Source organism: Lissotriton helveticus, chromosome 10 (assembly GCF_964261635.1).
Source record: "Lissotriton helveticus chromosome 10, aLisHel1.1, whole genome shotgun sequence".
Lineage (NCBI taxonomy): Eukaryota > Metazoa > Chordata > Amphibia > Caudata > Salamandridae > Lissotriton > Lissotriton helveticus.
In genome coordinates, this window is record NC_136071.1 from 1074847761 (window position 1) to 1074869560 (window position 21800).

The following is a 21800-nucleotide window of genomic DNA, read 5'->3' on the forward strand; positions in this document are numbered from 1 at the left end:
GTAAAAACTGGTTCCTTCAAGGCATTGGGTCTCAGTAGTAACATGAGGCTCATAGCCCATTCCCACTCCAGAGAGTGCAACAGTAGGGAAAGCGTTGGACAGTGTAGGGATAAAAATACTATTCCCACTCCAGAGAGTGCAACAGTAGGGAAAGAAGTGGATAGCGTAGGGGTAAAAATGACTATTCCCACTCCAGAGAGTGCAACAGTAGGGAAAGTGTTGGATAGCGTATGGGTAGATATTACTATTCCAACTCCAGAGAGTGCAACAGTAGGGAAAGCGTTGGATAGCGTAAAAGTTAATTATGACATACATATAAATATTTTTTGTATCTAAAATAATTAATAATGTAATTTTTAAATAACTACATCATTTAGAAATACTCAATTAATAATTATTAAAAACATAATTACAATTGAATAATTAATTAACAATAAATACCAATAAATATTAATTAATACATATTAATTACCAAATAATACATATTGATCAATAGCATATTATCCATTACAAAAACATATTAATTATTACAAAATGATTAACAATTAAAAAATATTAAACAATAAAATGATTTTCCCAACCAAAAAATACGTATTAAACATTAATTACCAATTAATAAAACATAATTTATAATTAATACAAATTAGTTACCAATTAAAAATATTAATTGCCAATTAAAAAAATAAATAACCAATTAAAAAAAGTAATTACCAATTAAAAAATTAATTGTCAATTAAAAACATTGAATACCAATTAAAAAAATTAATTGCAAATTAAAACAATAATAATTACCAAATAATAATTAATAACATTTTTTATAAATACCAATAAATACAAATAATTAATTACTTAATTACAATTAAATTACTTCCCACCCAATTCCCCTATAAACCCACAACCCGCTACAGAACTTAAATGGAAAAATTAATTAAAATAAATTTATAATTCCTAAAAATGAATAATTATTTTGGTATAATTAAATTACTTCCCACCCTATTCCCCTATAAACCCACAACCCGCTCCGGTACTTAAACACAAAATTGACTTAAAAATAACATTATTAACAAATAAAAATAGTATACATATAATTTAAAACCAGTAAAATACTTAACAAAAAACATATAACACATACATGTTAAATACATAATGAAATACATAACAATAATACAAATATCGATATTAGTGACATCGAGATTACTAACATCGATATATTTGATATGGATATTAATAACTTCGATATTACTTACATCAATATAATAAAATTCGATATCACTTACCTTAGGGTCGATATTCTTGACCTTGATATTCTTAACCTTCGATATTTCCAACTCAATATTACTGTGGGTCGATATTTGGGAATCGATATTTAGACTGTGCACCGGTCATTTCACATGGGCAAGCCCCATGTGAAAGGACCTGCATCGGTCTTACGCCTGCTGTGAGGAAGGCGTAAGATATTGACGCATTTGTGTCCTAGAAGTGGCGCAGTGAAATCTCATAGATTTCACTGCGTCACTTCTACGAGGCTTACTTGAGTCAGAACTCCCACTCTGCATACATTATACCTGGCGCAGGTATAATGTGGGGCAGGGATTTACAAAGTGACACATCTACCTAGATGCGTCACTTTGTAAATATGACGCAACATGTTGCATTTTTTACCCTGCTGGTGCGTAACAAAAAGTGATGCACCGGTGGCGTAAAAGTGACACAAAGGCTCATAAATAAGCCCCTAAATGTATGTTTCAAAGGGCCTACCATGAAAAGAGTTGGCCTAATCCGGTGCTGCCATTGGCCCTCGGGCAGACGGGCCTCCGGCGGATGCATCCAGTTGAGGTGGGGTAGCCTGATATTTGGGGTAGATATGGTTATGCAGGTCACCCATTTACAGTGTTTATCCAGCTTCTGCCAGCACCTATACGACGCTGACAGTCTAGTTAGGCTTCAGAATAAAATGTCTGCATGGAAAACATTTTGCACCAATGAACTAGCCTCTCCTAATTTGCCTGTAGCATCCTAACCAACCTCTTTGTTTTTGTCCCAAGCCTTGCAATGGAAGTAGCTTTCGTGAAAGGTCAGCTGTCCCCATAAGACAACCAGATGAAGGAAAATCGTGCCACGTCTCCATTGAAACCGAATCCTGCAGTCTGAATAAGAACTGTTACCACTATGATTACAACGTCACAGGTATGATTATATGTCTATTACACGTGCAATAAAAACCCTATGAGTCTCCAACATAGTCATCCTACACTGTGAAGCAATACACACAGGTGTAGCTAATAGCCGACCTTAACTTTGTGATTGACATGTTAGTCAGCTATGTTTGGAGAGAGGTTTCAGTCATCCACAGTGCTGTGTCATGATTCTATCCATTGGTGCTCAGTTTAACCATTTGCAGATATATGCAAAGTAAAAAGTTGAACTACTGTGCATTTACATTGTCATTGACAAGAACAGCATATTTTATGCATCGTGCTCCTTACTGAGCCGGCCAAGCAGCCTGTTCCCTGCATGAGCAAGGCATTTGGACCAACAGATTGGACTTCACAAATGTTAGGGATCCTCTAGTTTGTCTCGCTCTGACTGATGCATTTATTATAATTTATTGATTTCCCTCATAAGACACTTTGTATTATGGCCACTCTGGACATGTGATTGTCAAATGTTTGAGAAAATGAAATGCTGTTAATTTGGTTCATGTCCAAGTGAGTAAACCACATGTTATTGCATGTCTTGCATTAAGAGAGAATTGATGTTGAATGGGGCTCCAAAACCATGGGATGGGACATTCATGTCCTGTTAGCCAGACCCCAAATAAAACACTTGATTGATTCAGATATCCGTGCTTATAGACAGTGAATGTGATATAGCGTACTGAACAAGTTCTCTATATTTCACCTACTCACTCACTCACTGGTTGGCATTCACAATCACTTACATGAAGTAAGTAAATGTAGGTGAACTTTAGGATGCCGCGTATGAGCCCAATTGTGGATTTGAGTTTTTATAACCGTTGTCTATTATAATGTAAATGTAATATGTTGTCGCTCTCCCGTTAGCGCTCAATAAATATATTTATTGTCTTTGCTTTTCATCACAAAGTAATTAGACAAATCCCTCCAAAAGACCAAGCTGAAACAGTTAAAAAACGAACCCACATGAAGATGTTATAAGGGTGTTCATGAAGGGTAGTAGATCTTTAATGTTTATTCAAGGACCAATATGACCATTGGGAAAAAAGCACCAGCCGCCTTAATAAACCATCATCATAGGATCCAGTTTGCATCCTAGAAAATCTCTGCATAGAGAGGATAGGAGTGGCAGAGGTCACTACACGTAGGTTTGTGAATAGCATTTTGTAGTAGCATGTGAGTTACTATTATAATACTGCTCTATGTAGAACGAAATGCAGTTTGTATATGGATCCTTTAGATAGCAAAGTTGCACTTTTATTTAAATTCGACTAGTAGAGTGTGAACTGTCATTAAAGAACACCTGTTCTATCCGGTAACTAGACATAATATTGAATCCAAAATATAGAATAGCCATAATATCAAAGTCAAAATATAGAATGGACAAAATATCGAATGGACACAATATAGTGGTGAAAAATATCGAATTGAAGGTAAGTAATATAATATAGATTTTCAAAATATAGAAAATCAAAATATCTAAGTATATAATATAGGTATTAAAATATATCGAATTTTTAATAATATCGAATTTAAGTGTTTTGTATATTAGTATATGTGTGAAAAGTGTAAATTATCTTTGTAATTTATTTTAAGTAATTAATTTTATGTTATTTAATTTTTGCGTAATTTAATTCTGTAGCTGGTTGTGGGTTTATAGGGGAATAGGGTGGGAAGTAATTTAATTGTGATTAATTACATATTTTTATTTATTTATTGGTATTCATTTTGAATTAATTGTTAATTAATTTTTAATTGGTAATTATTTTTACTAATTGATTAATTGATAATTATGTTAATTTTATTAATTTATTTTTCGTAGTGGGTTGTGAGTTTATAGGGGAATAGGGTGGGAAGTAATTTAATTGTAATTAAGAAATCATTTTTATTTATTTATTGGTATTGATTTTTAATTTATTGTTAATTCATTTTTAATTGGAAATTAACTTGTATTAATTGGTAAATAATTTGTAATAATTCATTAATTGATAATTACCATGATTGTATTAATTTATTGTCTGTAGTGGATTGTGGGTTTATAGGGGAATAGGGTGGGAAGTAATTTAATTGTAATTAATTACATATTAAAAATACTTTGTGTGTATTGATAATTAATTTACTGTTAATTAACTATTAATTGGTATTACTTTTTATTACTAATTAGTTTATGTTATTGAAAATTAATTAGTTGTTAATTAATTATTTATAGGTAATTAATTTTAATAACTAATATATATTTGTATTTCTAATTGATTCATTATTACATGATATTAAATTGGTAATTAATTTAAATTAATTTTTTATTGGTATTGATATTTAATTTATTTTTATTAATAGATTTATTCATTACTTTCCCTCCTGTTAAACTCACTAAAGTGGGAATAGTAATTTTTACCCCTAGGCTATCCAACGCTTTCCCTACTGTTGCACTCTCTGGAGTGGGAATAGTCATTTTTACCCTCCCGCTATCCAACGCTTTCCCTACTGTTGCATTCCCTGGAGTGGGAGTAGTAATTTTTACTCCTATTCTATCCAACGCTTTCCCTACTGTTGCACTCTCTGGAGTGGGAATAGTAATTATTACCCCTACACTATCCAAAGCTGTCCCTACTGTTGCACTCTCTGGAGTAGGAATAGTCATTTTTACCCCTACGCTATCCACAGCTTTCGCTACTGTTGCACTCTCTGCAGGGGGAATAGTCATTTTTACTCCTACGCTATCCAACGCTTTTCCTACTGTTGCACTCTCTGGAGTGGGAATAGTAAGTTTTTACCCCAACGCTATCCAACCCTTTCCCTACTGTTGCACTTTCTGGAGTGGGAATAGAAATGTTTACCCTCTCGCTATCCAACGCTTTCCCTACTGTTGCACTCACTGTAGTGGGAATAGTAATTTTTACCCTCCCGCTATCCAACGCTTTCCCTACTGTTGCACTCACTGGAGTGGGAATAGTAATTTTTACCCTGCCGCTATCCAACGCTTTCCCTACTGTTGCACTCACTGGAGTGGGAATAGTAATTGTTATCCTCCCCCTATCCAACGCTTTCCCTACTGTTGCACTCACTATAGTGGGAATAGTAATTTTTACCCCTACGCTATCCAACGTTTTCCCTACTGATGAACTCACTGGAGTGGTAATAGTAAATTTTACCCTCCCGCTATCCTACGCTAAAAATATTGTATATTTCTTATTAATATTATATATATATAATGGGGCACTGTTGCTTTCCTCCTGGCGTCATGCCTTAAAGATCCCTGTGGGATTGTCGTGAAGCGGCCCCTTGCTGCTTCCTCGGGTGAATGCTTATCTGCATCACAATCATTTGGATCACCCCGTAACTCTGCCTGAAATACAAAACTATACACAACACATTGCAATTTGTGAAATGCCCATTGGCTTGCTTCATCCTTACATTCAGTATAGGGGTAGGCTGAACCAAAGACCATCAAAATTGCCAAAGGAGGTAAGCCAGATGGGCTTGGACATACACATACCCTCCTGCCCTACACACCCTGAAAAGTGGCTTTAGTGACCATCCCCTGGGAAGGGCAAGCCCAAACTCCCCCCACCACAGTGAGAGATTAAGGAGGGGGGCGACAAAATGGTGGCTATGTGTGGGGCAAGGAATGCAGCGTAAGTCCCTGTCACTAACCTGTTGTGCTGCAAGCAACACTGGCCAGCACATTCCCTGTTCTATGCCTGGAAATTTGCATCTGGTGCAGCTGGGAATGTTGAGGAATAGGAAATATGTGTATGAATACATTCAGATGGAGGAGTAAGTATGTCTATATTTTTATGTTACTTTTTGTGAACAGGGTTGAGGAAGGGATCTATAATTACTCAAGCCTATGTTTAACATCACCTTCGGTAAAAGCAAGTATACAGGTTACCATATATAAAAACAAATGGGGCAAAAAATGCCTATTATAAAAAAATCTTAGGAAATCCCTCCATGGTCCAATATGTCATAGGCAGCCGCAAGAGCCTATAATATAGATTTCAGCGTACAGTGTGCCATGTGAATCTCTGAATCTGGCACCATATCTTGAACAGCGACATTGGCTCAGCTAAGAGTTGAGCACCAGTTTATATGCGTTTGCAGACAGCACATCTGGAACATAGAAAGAGGCACATCTGGTCACTCTTTTCGAGATGTACTGCCTGAAAACCTTGCACAAACTCAGAGAAGGCTCAAGTTATATATATGAGCTTTAAATAGTGGAAATACATAAAAAAGGCTCCCCCGCTCTGAACAATCACAACTGTTCATAATATCCATGATATTGAATCTTTGAAACAATCATATGATGTATACTTCTTTGAACATGTATGAAAAAAAATAATCTTATTATTAAGATGTCCCTAGATCATGGCAGTTCATCTTTCCTTGACGACCAAGCCACAAGGCTGTTCTTTAAGAATGATTTGACAATCGTGGTTAGTGGACTTTCACTGTTGTCAGGTTCACATACCATGATTACCGCTAATATTTTGTGCAATAAGGAAAGCACATATATCACCTTGATTCATAAGGTGTTGGACTGTGTCCTTTGTGATTCGTAATTGTAAGTAAGAATCAATGAGCTGTTTTGTGTCTGAATTTTATACTTTGGGGTTTCAAAATCAGTTGCACTCACTTTGGAAATGCACACTCTTTTGTGACTTCATATATATATAACAAATGGCTATTCGAAAGGTCAGTAATGATGCACACTTTGTTTTCTTAATTAATGTTTGAATAATTACAGATTGGAGTACGTGCCAGCTGAGTGAGAAAGCTGTCTGTGGCAATGGCATCAAAACGAGAATGCTGGACTGTGTGCGCAGTGATGGCAAATCGGTTGATTTGAAGTTCTGTGAAGAGGTAGGTGCACTATATTCTTTGAGTGTAAGCTTATCACGAATTACTCGAATGTTACAGCAACCTACATGGGCGAAAACGATTGTTCCCGAGACCCTGTGGGTCAATCCTTGCAGCCATCTTGATCCACATGTTTTCACTTGATTGTGTGGACAGTGAATGCAAATTTGTTGTTTTGAAGTTCTGTGAAGAGGCAGGTGTTTTATGCTCTTTGGTACATTGCACCAAGACTGCAATTGCTTAAGTGGACCCTCCACAGTTTGCGCACTTCAGCTGACATCCCCACAACAAATCTTTATATAAGACCCATCAATATTTCCAGCCTGACCAGCTAATCTTTTGTACCCTTTCTGCAGTTGACCACCTCACCCAGAAGCTCTAATACATTTGCTTATTTGCCTTTGTAGTTTCTAGCAGTAATTGTATACTTCTCCCTCTCTCTCTGTTTGCTACCACTTTTCATGCACTCCCCTCCTTGTTTTGTGGTGTATCGTTCCATCCCCATTTATTTTATATTTGATGCTCGCTTCTTTGTTATTGAGCTATCTCTCCTGTCTCTCATTGACTGTATGATTGCCTTTTACCCTGTACAGCACTCTGTTTCCTTTTCGGCTAGATTTCTGCTATACAAATACTACATACAAACACAGAGACAGACATACATATTTACATATATATATATGTATAATAATGTTACTAATGTTGCCATTGCTATATTCTGATATTGTCTTTTATTCCTCCTCCATGTTTCTTTGTAGATCCCCTTCTAATTACTTGTATTAATCCATTTAGTTGCGTCTACTATTTAAGACTAGCTCTATGTTTTCTCTACTTGAACTGCTATTGTTACCCCATAATATTATTTGAAAAATATTTCCTCTTCTTTCCTTGACTTATTCCCATTCTCCATTTACTATGACTGTGTGTAAAATGTGTGCTTGGTTTAAGAATCTATCAATACAAAATAAGTAAATACGGTCTGATTTAATGTAGTGTCAGTCCCACTGACCTGTGGCTTCTGTTATGAGACCAAGCACCGAATCCCTGCAGCATTCCAGGTCAACAGACCACCACCTGAAATGTGGCATTTCATGCACCAACAATTTCTAGATTTAACTTCTCCTAATTCGTAAGCAGAGCTTTGACAGCAGCCTAATTACCATAAACTGATAACAATATTTGGGTACCGCAAGCAGTAAAACTGAAAAAACTCAATACATCATTTTCAGGCTGCTCATTATCCCAGTAATGGGCTGGGAATTGTCTATGCCAGTTGGGAGTCTGCCAGTATCCTTCATCGTTTGTCTGTGCCGAGAGACGGTAGTCGCACAATTTTTTTTACAGTCGCTACCAGTTGCAGTTTTTATTTACTATGTTAGAAAGGGCAAGGCAGTTGGCATTAAAAACAAAGTCGCTCGTCTGTCAGAACTGTGGGGGGAGGATGCTGCAGGAGGAAGATTTACTTCAGTTTTCATCTCAAGCTGTTTCTAAAAGATGGCTTGATGGGACGATTCCAAGTACTGATTGGATGATGCAAGCTACTCACTCACTTCTACACTGTGTGACCACCAGGAGGGCACAGTGAACAGACAGTGGCACACCAGGAGCATTGAACTAATACAGCTGCTGTGCATCTTTTAGCTGCGTAATATCGATAGCCCAAGATCTCAATGGTTATATAAAATAGATACTTTCATCTAACTCTTTTTTTCTGTGAGATGATAGTTCATCCATTGTCTATAAAATGTATAACAGCTTTCATGCTGGCATTTTTCATTAGCACTGTTACTGTTTCAAAAATGCCTTTTTAAAAGGGCGACAACTGATATGCATGCAGTTCTGTTCCCATTTCCATGAATTTGCACGCAATGCTCTCTGCCCAGAAAATGGAATGTACACAAAAGGGCCTGGTTACGCGAGACGCACGTGCGTTAGATCATGTCACTGCCACCCTTTGAGGATGCAGGTGGCTGGCTGGTCATCCACAAGTAACTGGTGCATTTAGAGGGGTTTGATTTGATATGATCCAGGTCAGATGCCCTTCTGGCCCATCTTTCGAGGGCTCTATATTATTCAAAGGACCGGCTGCTCTAGGCTGGGTGGTAAATCGAGCAATAAATGAATGCTATTTTGTGTAGTTTGAAATCAGCAGTGATGGCCTTCACATCACTCACAGAAGAAAACTGCTATAGTAGCAGCTCAGTAATCCAAACCCTCTCCCGTCTATCTAAAATCTGATCCAATTGCCATTTCTTATTGTCATATACTTAAAAACTAAATACATAATAGTCCTTTTCAAAACACCGTTGTGACCCATTCCTGTTTTTTTAAGTAAAAGTTTGCATTCTTGTATCAATAAAAAAAAAATGTTACTTAGGTTAATGTCTACCGAGCCGTTCTTACATATAACAGTATAGCTAGGACGTGTCATGTTTGCTGTTAGTGGTAATTGATAGCGTTAGAGCCATTGGCTTTATCACAAAAACAGGTTTGCTTTGATAGTATTTTTGAGTATTAAAAGCTGTCTGTCATAGTTTAATTTGCGATGCAAATTGTTGTTTATGGGAGCACCACGAGCAAACCCCGTCAATTATTTTATACAGTGCAGAATAGTGCGAACATCAAGCACCCCTCAATTTTATGTTGACAAAAAAGTACTGCTTCAACTTTCACTGGTGACAAAATTGAATAACTCTGACACAACTCCATCTATGTAACATGGATACCAGGCAGAGACGGGTCTGGGTAATAATGACATCTTCTATTTTACATATCTTGGGATAGGCAGAAGTGTGGCAATATGATCTAAAGAAAAACATATTTCTAACTAAAAGCACAACTATTAAAATTGGGTTCAAGTAGTTTTTGAAATGATTTTTACACTTGCACCAATTAGAAGATAAGTGTAAATACTATGTACTACTGTATTTTCCATGTTTTTTAACATTTAGGATGTAACTGCTGGAAATTGACCACACACAACTGTGCACTTGAGCTACATCATGTCAAATTCAAATTCAGTTTTATTCGATTGTAAAGTAATGCAATCATAAACGCAATTTATACACATAATCCAAATTTTTTTTTAAATTGGGCACCGACTATTCAAATTAATTCATATAAAATTATGGCAGTAGCTATGATCAAAATATAGCACTTAATGTTATCAAATGGAAATTCACAACATTTCATTGACTCTAAAAACAATAAACTTAAAAATTCCTCAGAACATTATGCTCTTCCTATAAGTGACCGCATTTTTTTTAAAAACAACTTAATTTTCCAAATCATGTTAGTATTATCTATGGTTTGTAATGCATATAAGCTGGTCGGCATTTTCTTATCCCCCTAGATTTCAGCATTGGGAGAATCCTGATTTTCCAAATAAGAGTATAGAATCCATAAAAGAAAATAACATGGATAGTGGATTGACTTGAGCAATTATCACAAGGGTATCATGGTTCGGCTCCAGTTATTCATATTGGGAAAACTAATAAGTCTTTGGACCTTTCCAAGCTTGAATCTTGTTAATAGGAATCTGTCATATCCTTCTGGTACTATCACTAGATATGGCTGAATTTTAAAAACACTTAAAATTTCCAGTACCGTGGGCTTTAGTATTTCGGTCGTCAGCCGTGACATTTCCAACATCGCAAGAACTTCCTTTTTAAAATCTTTCCTACGTACCACTTGCATGGAATCGGGATCGGTAAAATTCTCCAAATGGGTCAGGTTCTGTAGAAATGTACAAACAAGGTTGACCCAGGGTATCATTAAGGCATTTTCCATATTTAAAACATCATTAAAAATATCCCTGTTTAACTTTGTCTCTTCTTTTGTCCATACTCAGTACCATAAAAGAACCAGCTCCAATTTATTAAGATCAGACACGTACATTAAACCCAGTTTAGCATGGCACACATAGGAAGATGTTGTTCTACGTACTCACAATATATATCTCACAAAATTACTTTCCACAGACTGTAATGACTGGGTATTTGCAATGCCCCACACCCCTGAACCATAGTTTGCAGTTCGAATACTTTTTGCCTGGTAGATCTGTAAAAGCTCTACTGGGGGTCTAATAATCAGGACCAAAAACACACCAAAAACTCAAAGTAAAATGTTGTTTGCACACGAGTTCATTTGAATTTATTTTTACTGCCTATTTCAGAATGAGAATACTTGTTTTCTGGGTGGAATATAGAATGACCAAAAGGGGGTTGAGCCTGTTCCCAAAGGTAAATTTGATACTAAAGCTACATTTTGGACCAAATGTAACTTTTAAAAAAAACCTAGCAGGATTCCAAGTCAAGTCATTAAGGGCCAGATGTAGGTAGCCTAATACCGGTCGGTAACGGCCGAAATGACCTAATTTCGGCCGTTACCGACCGGTATTAGGCTTTCCAGATGTAGGAGGCCAAAAATGAAGGATTCGGCAATTTACCGAATCGGTAATTTAAGGAATCGGTAAATTACAGAATTCTTAAATACCGGTTCGGTAAATTACCGAACCCAGATATGTAGGGAGCACTCAAATGAGTGATTTTCCCATTTTAGGATTCGTTATTTACCACCAACTACGAGTTGGTGGTAAATAATGAAAACCTTTGAAAAAGCAATTTTTTTGCCTTTCCAACAGTGCCATGTTGCAGACATACATGCCCTTAGGGCATGTATGTCTGCAACATGTGCACCCATACGCAATTGAGGGGTGCAACAGGGTGTCAAAGTGACACCCTGCCACCCTTCAATGTTTTCCCCCTTTTCCCGAATCGGTATTTACCAATTCGGTAATTGACATTCATTCCTATGGGCCTCCAGGCCCATAGGAATGAATGGCAATTACCGAACCTGTATTTACCGATTCGGTAATTACCGAATCTTAACGATACGGTAATTTTTAACCTACATACCATTTTCCGAATTTAAAATACCGAATCGGTATGATTCGGTATTTTAGAGTCGGTAAAATGGAATTACCTACATCTGGCCCTAAGTCTTTATTTCGAATACATTCATAAAAGACATACCATTTAAAAAGAGCTTAGCATAAAAAAGTTATAGGTTGATTACATAACATTAAACCAAACCAATACATTTCATGATCATCAGTGTAAGCATATTGTGCATTAAAGGGTTAGAATGCAGAGTAATAAAAATAGTAGGTCCACAGTGAGTAATGCATATAAATATTAAATAGATAAAAAATGCAAAAAAATCTCTTGGGAAAACTCCCACCAGAGCTGGTATAGTAATCATAAAATCCTCTGTTAATTACATTTCAAGCAATATAATACAGTGTGTGGTATTATTCGCCCCCAACAAATTACAAGGAGACAAATATCATTGCCTCCACTCCTTTTTTTAATTAATTAATTGTGGGTTTCTAACGCGCTAAAATCGACTCCCGAAGGAGTATCTCTGCGCTATAGACCGCTGGGGAACCCGTCCTGGCTTTCCCTGTGAGATGGTCCCTACTGGGTATCTCCAAGGTGAAACCAGGCATCCCCGGCGTATGTGGGGGGCCGTTGTGGAGATGAGGCAAGCTAATGCCCAGAGTTGCAGAGTGTGATCCTTGGTTAGAGTCGGCACCGAGGCGAGAATTATCGAGTCCGCTGACCCTGGTCCACGACCCTGCCGCGTCGGGAATTGAACCCTGGTCCCGGGCCGTCCTCTGCTTCCGGGTCGGCCACCTCTAACCAGTGAGCCACACCACTCCACTCTTTTGCTCGTATAACCCACATCCAGCCTAAAAACTTAGCAACGGCAATCATAATAGGTTCAAGGGTAGCTGAATTTAAAATCCTTGATGCTTTGTTGCTTAACCTGGTCCCCAGGTTTAAACAGATAGGTTTTAACCATCTTTGCCTAGGAGATTTATAAGCTGGGCAAGCAAATAAAATATGTGCCAATGATTCGTTTTGTGTTGGACAAAATGGACATTTGCTGTGGTTTAATACATCCCCTTTACAAGAAAATAGATTGGTGGGAAGTGATCCCACCTTAAATTATTGATAGAGATTCCGATTGTTAGTGGAGGTGATAAGATCCCAGTACTTTTCATACTCTTCTTCTTGCTTGTGTTCTAAACAATCCCTGGATAGTGAAGGTGTCACTAAGGCAGAAAAACGCCTCACTTTAACCGTATTCCAATATGCTGCCTTATATTCACTCTTCGGAGGAAAGGAGTTACCAACAGTGTTTAACCATAGTCTACTCATCCCCAACTCACAAAGAGTGACTTTTACTCATCTCAGGCATGGAATTGAATGCATGCTGTCAGCCTCCCTGACTTCCAACCGTGCCTGGGCATACTGGGATAACTCTGGGGTAACCCACAGCCTTCTCCAGTACGCCACAGGTCTGTATTGCACCGTGTCTGCAATAGAATGGCAGCCAAGATCTGCGAATAAGGGCAATAAGGGAGTTGACTGAGGAAGACCAGTTACTGCCCTTAAAAATATATTTTGTGCGATTACTAAGGCGGCTAAGTTGTCGAAGCCCTTACCTTGAACAAAATGTCTGTTCTCCCTTTGTTTAATTTTTTTTCCAACCATCCCTTGTTGTCTGTCAAGTGCTTTTTTCACCCAAGTAGAGTCTATGTTTACATCTTTTCGTTGGGCAAAAAAAACACCACGTATCGCACTTGACACTTTGTATGAAGAACAGGATAAAGGAGGCTTAGCCCTCCCGAACCTTAGGGAATATTACTACGCTTATTTTATTTGTCTAGATTTAAATCTCAGCCTCAGTCTCATTTGTTTATTAACTGCTTTATGGATTTAATGTGTAAAGAAACCCAAATTCACGCACCACTATTCATATTTCGATCCCGTAAGCGGTTTCGTTATAAGTGCCTTCATTGGTTTTTCAAAAAACGTCAGGTTTTTAAAAAAAAATATTCTATCCCAGCTATCAACTCAACTACTTTATTAGCTGATATTTTACCACTAGCAGGGATTACACAATCCTCGAAGCTCACCTTAAAATGGGCATCGTTAGGATTCTGTAAGGTTTTAGATTTCCTGAGGAATGGAAAATGGTTGACTGTACCCGAAATAACACAGTTAATAGCCAATGATTTCATTCTTTTAGGGTCTTACAATATCCTCCTTAAATTCCTCATTGAGTTAGATGCTGTTCTGATTAGCGAACAACATCCGCTAATTACAGAACTTCTATATCCAGTTATGAGGAAACCAGGGGTGTGGAAAAAGCATTTAGCCTTAGTTAGGGCCCTAGATCTCGGGCAGAAAACGATAAAAAAAATGGAAGGATTGTGAAAACCTAGAAATTTCAGCTAATTTGTGGTCATTTGTTAATAACCTTAATTTTAACACACTTAGAGGTGCGAACTGGCGCGGGGTGTTATTTTTAAGTAAATGGCAACTGTATCGAACTCTGGTATCTTTGTCAAAAATGTATCCCAATTATTCACCATATTGCTTTCGTTGTGTTAATTTTCCCTTTGCTAACTGGTCACACATTATGTTACAATGTCCTATGATCCAGAACTTCTGGAAAGATATCTTCTGTTATTTGGAAGTTGAATGTGGCACTCAAATAGCAGTGAGTGATTTGTTAATCATAATTGGTTACGATCCTGACCTTTGTTTTTCTTACAATATGGTTACATTTTTATATATCGCAATGGCTGTAGCCAGATCGCTTATACTGCAAAGGTGGCGCACCACTGTTATTCCTTCCGTCCTGGAGTGGTCCAACAAAATGAAAGCAGTTAGGAAAAGTGGCTGTTCTAATGCATTCCGTGTCGGGGTCTTAAAAAATTTGTGAAAATATGGGCTTCTTACTTTGACTGAGATTGTGAGGGTGGTATTTTATTCTATGTTATTTATTTCTTGATCGGGATTTTTTTCTTTTGATTTCCTATTTCATGTGTCCTTGATTTTATTTTATATTGCTTTTTGTAAATTGTAAATTGATACTTGTATAGCGCACTACTCACCCGCAAGGGTCTCAAGGCGCTTGTACGAATACCGCTGTGGAACCCATCCTGGCTTTCCCTGTGAGGTGTCCACTCCTGGGCACCCCCAAGGTGGAGGCCAGGCATCCTTTTGCTTAATTTTGGAAGATTTCAGAAAAATAAATTTTTTGCCTAAAGGTATCCTCTGTGGTTTATTGTATTGGCTGTAATGGATATTTTGTATTGTATTGGTTTTCATGTCCGGACTTCAATAAAAAATATAAAAAAAAGGAATAAAAAAAAGTTGTCGAAGCCCCAAAATTCAGCACCGTACAATACCGGAGCACTAATTTTAGAATCATAAATTTTTTAAACTGGAGCGACAGGTTTGGTGTAAGAAAGACGCTGCTCCTTTAACAGGGCACCTGACAGTTGAGCATGTCTAAGTGTTAATAGATTAATCTGAGTCTTCCAACTAAGTTTTCTGCCAATAGTTACCCCAGATATGTAAAATTCTGGGCCTGTTCCAGAATAATTTCCTTCATTTCAACTATGCCATTAATACCCTTGGGCCCGATTCACAGAATGAACTTAAGACTAAATCCTAAACTTACTACTATTTGATATTCACAGAATGCACTTACTACTTTCGGTATTCACAGAGTGAACTTACTACTTTCGGGATTCACAGAATAAACTTACTACTTTCGGTATTCACAGAATAGATTTAAGACTACTAACTCTAAATCCGAAATCGGGGAGTAAATTCCGGCCCGGAGGCGGAGCTTACGGCCCGGAGGCGGAGCTTCCGGCCCAGAGGCGGAGCTTCCGGCTCGGAGGTGGGGATTTTTGCCATGCTGAAATCTCCGCCTCCGGGCCGGAAGCTCCGCCTCCGGGCCGGAAGCTCCGCCTCCGGGTCGGAAGCTCCGCCTCCGGGCCGGAATTTACTCCCCGATTTCGGACTTAGACTTAGTAGTCTTAAATCTATTCTGTGAATACCGAAAGTAGTAAGTTTATTCTGTGAATCCCGAAAGTAGTAAGTTCACTCTGTGAATCCCGAAAGTAGTAAGTGCATTCTGTGAATACCAAATAGTAGTAAGTTTAGGATTTAGTCTTAAGTTCATTCTGTGAATCGGGCCCCTTAAGTTTATGTAAGATCATGAATTTTGTTTTCTTAACATTCAACTAAAGATCATGGTCGTGGCAGAACTCCTCAAATCTCGCTAGAGCAGATTGTAAACCCTTCTGTGTCTTGGATAGTATCAGGGTGTCATCTGCAAACATAAGCAGGGGACTCTTCAATCCTGCTAAGGTGGGAGCATCAGTGGGGAAGTTCTGGAAGTACTGGACTACTCTATTAATATACAAGGAGAAGAGGGTAGGTGCTAGAACGCACCCCTGATGAACCCCCTTAGCTAACGGGAACCTTTGAGTTACGTTCCCCTGCACATCCCAACGTACCTGCACATAATTAGCTTCATGTAGAGTAACCAAAAGAGCCAATATTCCATGTGGCATGCCTAGTTCCTGGAAGGATCTCCACATTTTTGCGCGGGGACAAGATCAAAAGCCGACTTAAAGTCGACAAAAGCCGCATAGAGAGTGCCCCCGCATAAAAATACCATGCACCAATATACTAAAACAAATCTAAAAACCTGGTCAATAGTACTGGTACAAGAACGAAAGCCCGCCTGCAGAGGTGACGAAATATCATGTTCATCCATCCAGGCTTGGATTCGGCTTAATAGCATCCTTGCTGAAACTTTCTGTATACAGTCAATAAGGCTTATCGGCCTATAGTTGCCTGGGATGGAACGGTCTCCTTTCTTAAATATTGGGAGGAGTTCTGCTCCTGACCAAGTATCGGGCTTAGATGCCCCGCTAGCAATAGCGTTTACAAGGAGCTGTATATATGTTACCCAATTGGTAGTGTCATGAAGGAACAGGTCCGCAGGAATACCGTCCAACCCAGGTGCCCTGCCTCTTGGAACTGTTTTTAAAGCTGTTTCCACCTCTTTCTTAGTAAAAAAACAGAGTTGTTTCAGGAACTGGGCAATCACAATTTTCCTGTGCGGGGTTTAAAATTGCAAATTGCTCAGGGGCTACGTGGTTCACCGGCATACGGCTCGATTCACCCCGGCCCCATTTCACAAGATGCCTGAACGTGATCATACTTGCCCAGTGTTGTTCATTCAATTCTCTCTTTGCTTGCTGTTGAGCCACTTTATACCCCGCCTTGGCCATTCTTATATCTCCCTGGTACTTGGACCTTATTGCACTAGCTAAGGTTCTATATGCTTTTCTACAAGATTGACCAAACCAAGCAGCTGCCTTCTGGCTAGAATAACTCTGGGTTTTTTTAACCACGGTAGTAAAAAAGCCTCTAAGCTTATTAGACAAATCACCTTGGACCTGTGGTCCCTTTGCGTTCATCTCCTCTTGAGTTGCACAATTTAAAAGGGAAGCTGACACACTGGCCACTAACTCGCTCATCTGCTGTAAGTGCTCATCTTTTTTAATAACTTTATTCCACTTGACTCTCCTTGTGTCATTGGTTAACGCTACTTCAACAGAGGCATTTCCAGGAGCCTGGCTGGCAGCAGAGGAAAATGCCTTAGATCTGCATGGAAAGAACTAGGGGGTTATGGTTGCTCTCTGTCCGCTCCAGAACTACCATATTTACTAGGGAGGGCCAAAGTTCCTTATTAAGGAAAATAAAGTCAATGCAACTGCTTTGCAGGCCATTGTTGAAGGATTGCGAGCCCTGCCTATCAGAAGTTGACCTTCCGTTTACTGCCCTAACCCCCTGTTCTAAACAAAACACTTTCAGCTGTAAAGCTGCCTCTGTCGATTTTTTAATAGGAGGAAGATCCAATTGCGGTATGTTCCACTGGCCGTCCTCCTCACAACTAAGATTAACATAATTGTCATCAATGGGTTCAAAAGAGCAGTTGAAGTCACCAGCAATTATCATATTGCTTACACCTCTGTGGTCATTTAACAACATATCTACGGTGGGGGAGGCTTTCCCACCTGGCATACCCCTCATATAGACGTTAATAAGCAACAAATTAGGGACTTCTTCCATCTGTATTCTAATTATAAGTATATCCCTACTGTCAATTTACAATTCTTCCACCCTGTACCAGTCAGACTGCCTCACCCGTGTGGTAAGGCCCCCCATAGGTCTTCCCTTCTGCCCTCCTTGTGCCTTTTTTGAAAAGTTTAAAAAACCCGGTCGATAGACTTGGTCCAGGGCCCAAGTTTCCTGGAAGGCCATCATGTGGCCTTCAATAAAGGTGGACCAGTCCCCTGAAGATATTTTTGAACATAGCCCTGCCATATTCCAGTAAACTAGTTTTAGATCGGGCATAGGATATGGCTTGTTTTTTTTACACGCAATATGCCTAGTACAACCTGGGTCCCCCTCAGCTGATGAGATACTTGATTGTAAAAGTTCATAGTATCTTACCTCACCTCCCACATTATCACTTATGATAGTTGTTGGTGGTCTATGTATTTAATATCAATTATTTATGAACTTGGTTTGGATGACACTTTTCTTAGTTTATTACACTAACACTGTTTAACTAGCTCTAGTCCTATTTCCCCCCATGCTTCTTAGGAAAATAGCTTGACTTCAGCACATTCTGAGAGAGGGCTCTTTTGAATCCAACATTACAAGAAATCCAACGAATTGTGAGCACTCCATGCAGCAAGATATAACATTACCATTATCTCAAATGTGAAATTGAGAAATAAATATGACATCATGAGAATTACTTGAAAAATCTAAAATAGCTCATTAATGATTACTTAGATACCTGAAATGGTTAAGAACAGAGGGAAGGATATGATTTGTTAGTTATGTTATGCAAAGTAGATCAAGTATGGTGGGAATCGCAGGTAGGTACTCCAGGTACTGTAGATAGGTAACTAAGTAGAGTAGGTATAGCAGATAGGTACTGTAGGTAGGCATGTTAGAAATAGTACATAGGTATGGCAGGTAAGCGTCCATATGTTATGTAAGTATGGTTGATAGTCATGGGATGTACGTATTGTAGGTAAAACTCATTAGGTGTGGTAGGCAAGTATGCAAAATATGCTAAGTTAAATACAGTGTATTAAATATATTATGGTTATGGTAGGATGTAATACCATTTTAACCATTAGTTATATGAGCTACTAAAGCATTTTCATGTCTTCAGATTGTAACATTATTATTCAGAAGCACAAAGGCTTTTAGGCTTCTCACAGCAATTTTATCTTTCTGTTACATCTTAAAAGGCTTCTGTGTGTGCACACATCTTTATTTCATGTACAAAAAACAGTACATTGAATTACATGTTTACCATGACAGAAAAATAAAATAAATGAATGCTGAGGAGTTATTATAGATAATACTGTGCTTTCTTTTGTGATAGGCATCCAAAAACAGGCAGTAAAATCCTAAATCAGCAATTAAATTGTCTTAAAAAATACACACATTGGCACTCAGGGCCACATTATGATGGTAGTCAGACTTATGTGCGACTGCCATCGTATCGGAGACGGGACCTCCCAACTTGCTGTCTGCAGTCCTGCCAATGATATTACAATGTGACCGCCTTCAAGGCAATCGCAAATGGTATCTTTTGTATTGCGGTGTGTGCTGCAGGCTGCGGTACAACAAATAGCCATTGAGCATATCCCTCCACTTTGTGGCAGGTACCATGCGATGCTTGCCACATGGTGCAGGGATATGTACCCATAACTGTGGGCCAGTGGGGAAGGGGGGCCGCTACGGGCCCCCAATGTGCCTTTCCACCAGCCTTTTCATGGTGGGTAAACCACCATGAACCGGCTTGAGGGATGGGACATCATAATTCCTACGGCAGTATCAGGCAGGCACTGCCACCACTGTAGGGATTGGATTTCCCTCCGAGGGTCTGAAAGGCTCATTGAGCCCATTGGATCCCTGGTGGTCAGTCTCTCTGACCGCCACCCATCTGCCAACCATCTTGAAGTGACGGGTGGAAAACATTATTACGATGGTGGTGGGACCGCCAACGATGGGCTGTCAGTGGCTGTCCCACCGTCATCCTAATCAGGCACTCGGTTTCCACTTACAGGTTATGGTGCATATGGAGTTTAGCAAAAGGGCTTCATTATCTATTGAATTAAATCAGATTGATTTTTAATTCAGGGACTGTGTGACCCGCACTGGGGTTAGTCGAGTGCTGATTGGCTAGGGAGGAACCAATCAGTATCTTGGTTGGTCATAGACAGTGGAGGGTTCTTTTACCATGCCCATATAAGTAGCAGTATGACACGTCCAGCCAGTTGGCACGCCAAAGGCGTACCAAGGGATAGCCCATCTACGCCCGTCCGTATTCGGATGGGGCCAGTTACTATGCCCCTTCCATTAACTATTCCAGGAATACACTGCTGGCCTACAATCATGGGAGGTATGATTTCTCTCCCTCAATCACAAAGGTAGTAATGGAATTAGGGATCTCGGTATCCTCACAACAGTGGGCCCAGGAGGATAGTAGGCATTTTAACCCACAACAGATATTGCCAGCACTGAGCACTACCCACCAGAATCCCTCAGCCTAACTTATTGACCTCCGGGTAGTGTACTTAAACACCCGCTCCCTAGTGAAGCACCAGGATGACGTCTATTATCTCCTGGAGTCTCAGTCCCCAGACATCTTGTTATTAACGGAGACTTGGCTCATGGAAGAGTCCTCTCCAGACATACTTGCGGCTCTCTGCAACAACTACTATATCCTACAAATTAATAAGAATACGAGAAGAAGGGAGGGGAGTGGCGGCTGTCATCAAGAAAGAGCACCACTTTGTTAAAGCGACCTTTCTGGAGCATCCCTTGGTGGAGAATTTAATTTTCCGATGGGAATATTCATTCTCTTCTTTTACTTGAGTGCTGTTAAATAGACCCCCCATATACATGCCAGACTTCTCTCAGGCCCTGTCTGAATCCTTGGCGTCACTAATTGTAGATTATTCTAATGTTCTTATAGTTGGAGACTTCAACTATTGGGCAAATGAGGCACAAGGGGGCAGCAAGCCAAGGACTTGACGGCTGACTTAAATCTGGAACAATTCGTGAATTGTCCAACTCACATTAAAGGACAAACTTTGGATCAGATATGGACCACCAAATTCCCAGTGAGGAATTTGAGTATAGCCCCATGTGGCTGGTCTGTTCATCACGTGATGTCCTTTGTAGTGTCTCTGCCTAAATGGAAAAATCCCTCTACCGGTCCCACTATTTTTTCAAGGAATTGGACTCGAGATCACCTCACAGCCTTCTGTGAGGATCTAAAAAACTCGCCACCCACTCCGAAGGAAGATATAGAAACCTATGCGCATGACATTGAGAGCTGGCTGACGGTGACCAGTAACGATCATGCACCCTTTCGGAGATCTTGAGCACCTAGGCACCATGAGGCCAATACATTTTTTCTCAGACGACCTGGAAATTGTCAAGCTTAACCTCCGGCAAGCAAAAAGGAAGTGGCGGTTGAGGTACTCACCAGACCTGAAAATAGGGTACATTGAACAACTTCGCAATTAAAAAAATCTTTTTCGGCAAACTGTAGTAAGCTTTTTCACAGGCAGAATCATGAACGCCTCTAATAAATCTAAAGAGATATTCAAGATAGTCTCCGATCTTTCTAACCCGACTGAGTTACTCTGCCGGTCTTACCCACTCAAGGTCTGTGTGATTCTCTGAATGCCTTCTTTGTACATAAGATTAAGGCCATTATTAACAGTATTCCTCCCTGTCCACCTCTTAATAATCTATCCAC

General features: G+C 39.2%; 1 protein-coding gene across 1 annotated transcript in view; it reads left to right on the top strand.

Moving 5' to 3' along the window:
• The window catches only part of THSD7A (thrombospondin type 1 domain containing 7A), a 1031465-nt gene that overhangs the window by 913819 nt on the left and 95846 nt on the right, over positions 1-21800 (top strand). Inside the window, exons 17-18 of the mRNA XM_078663785.1 lie at positions 2046-2187; positions 6946-7061. Of these exons, the coding sequence (XP_078519911.1) occupies positions 2046-2187; positions 6946-7061 (258 nt within the window). The remainder of the gene's footprint in view (positions 1-2045; positions 2188-6945; positions 7062-21800) is intronic.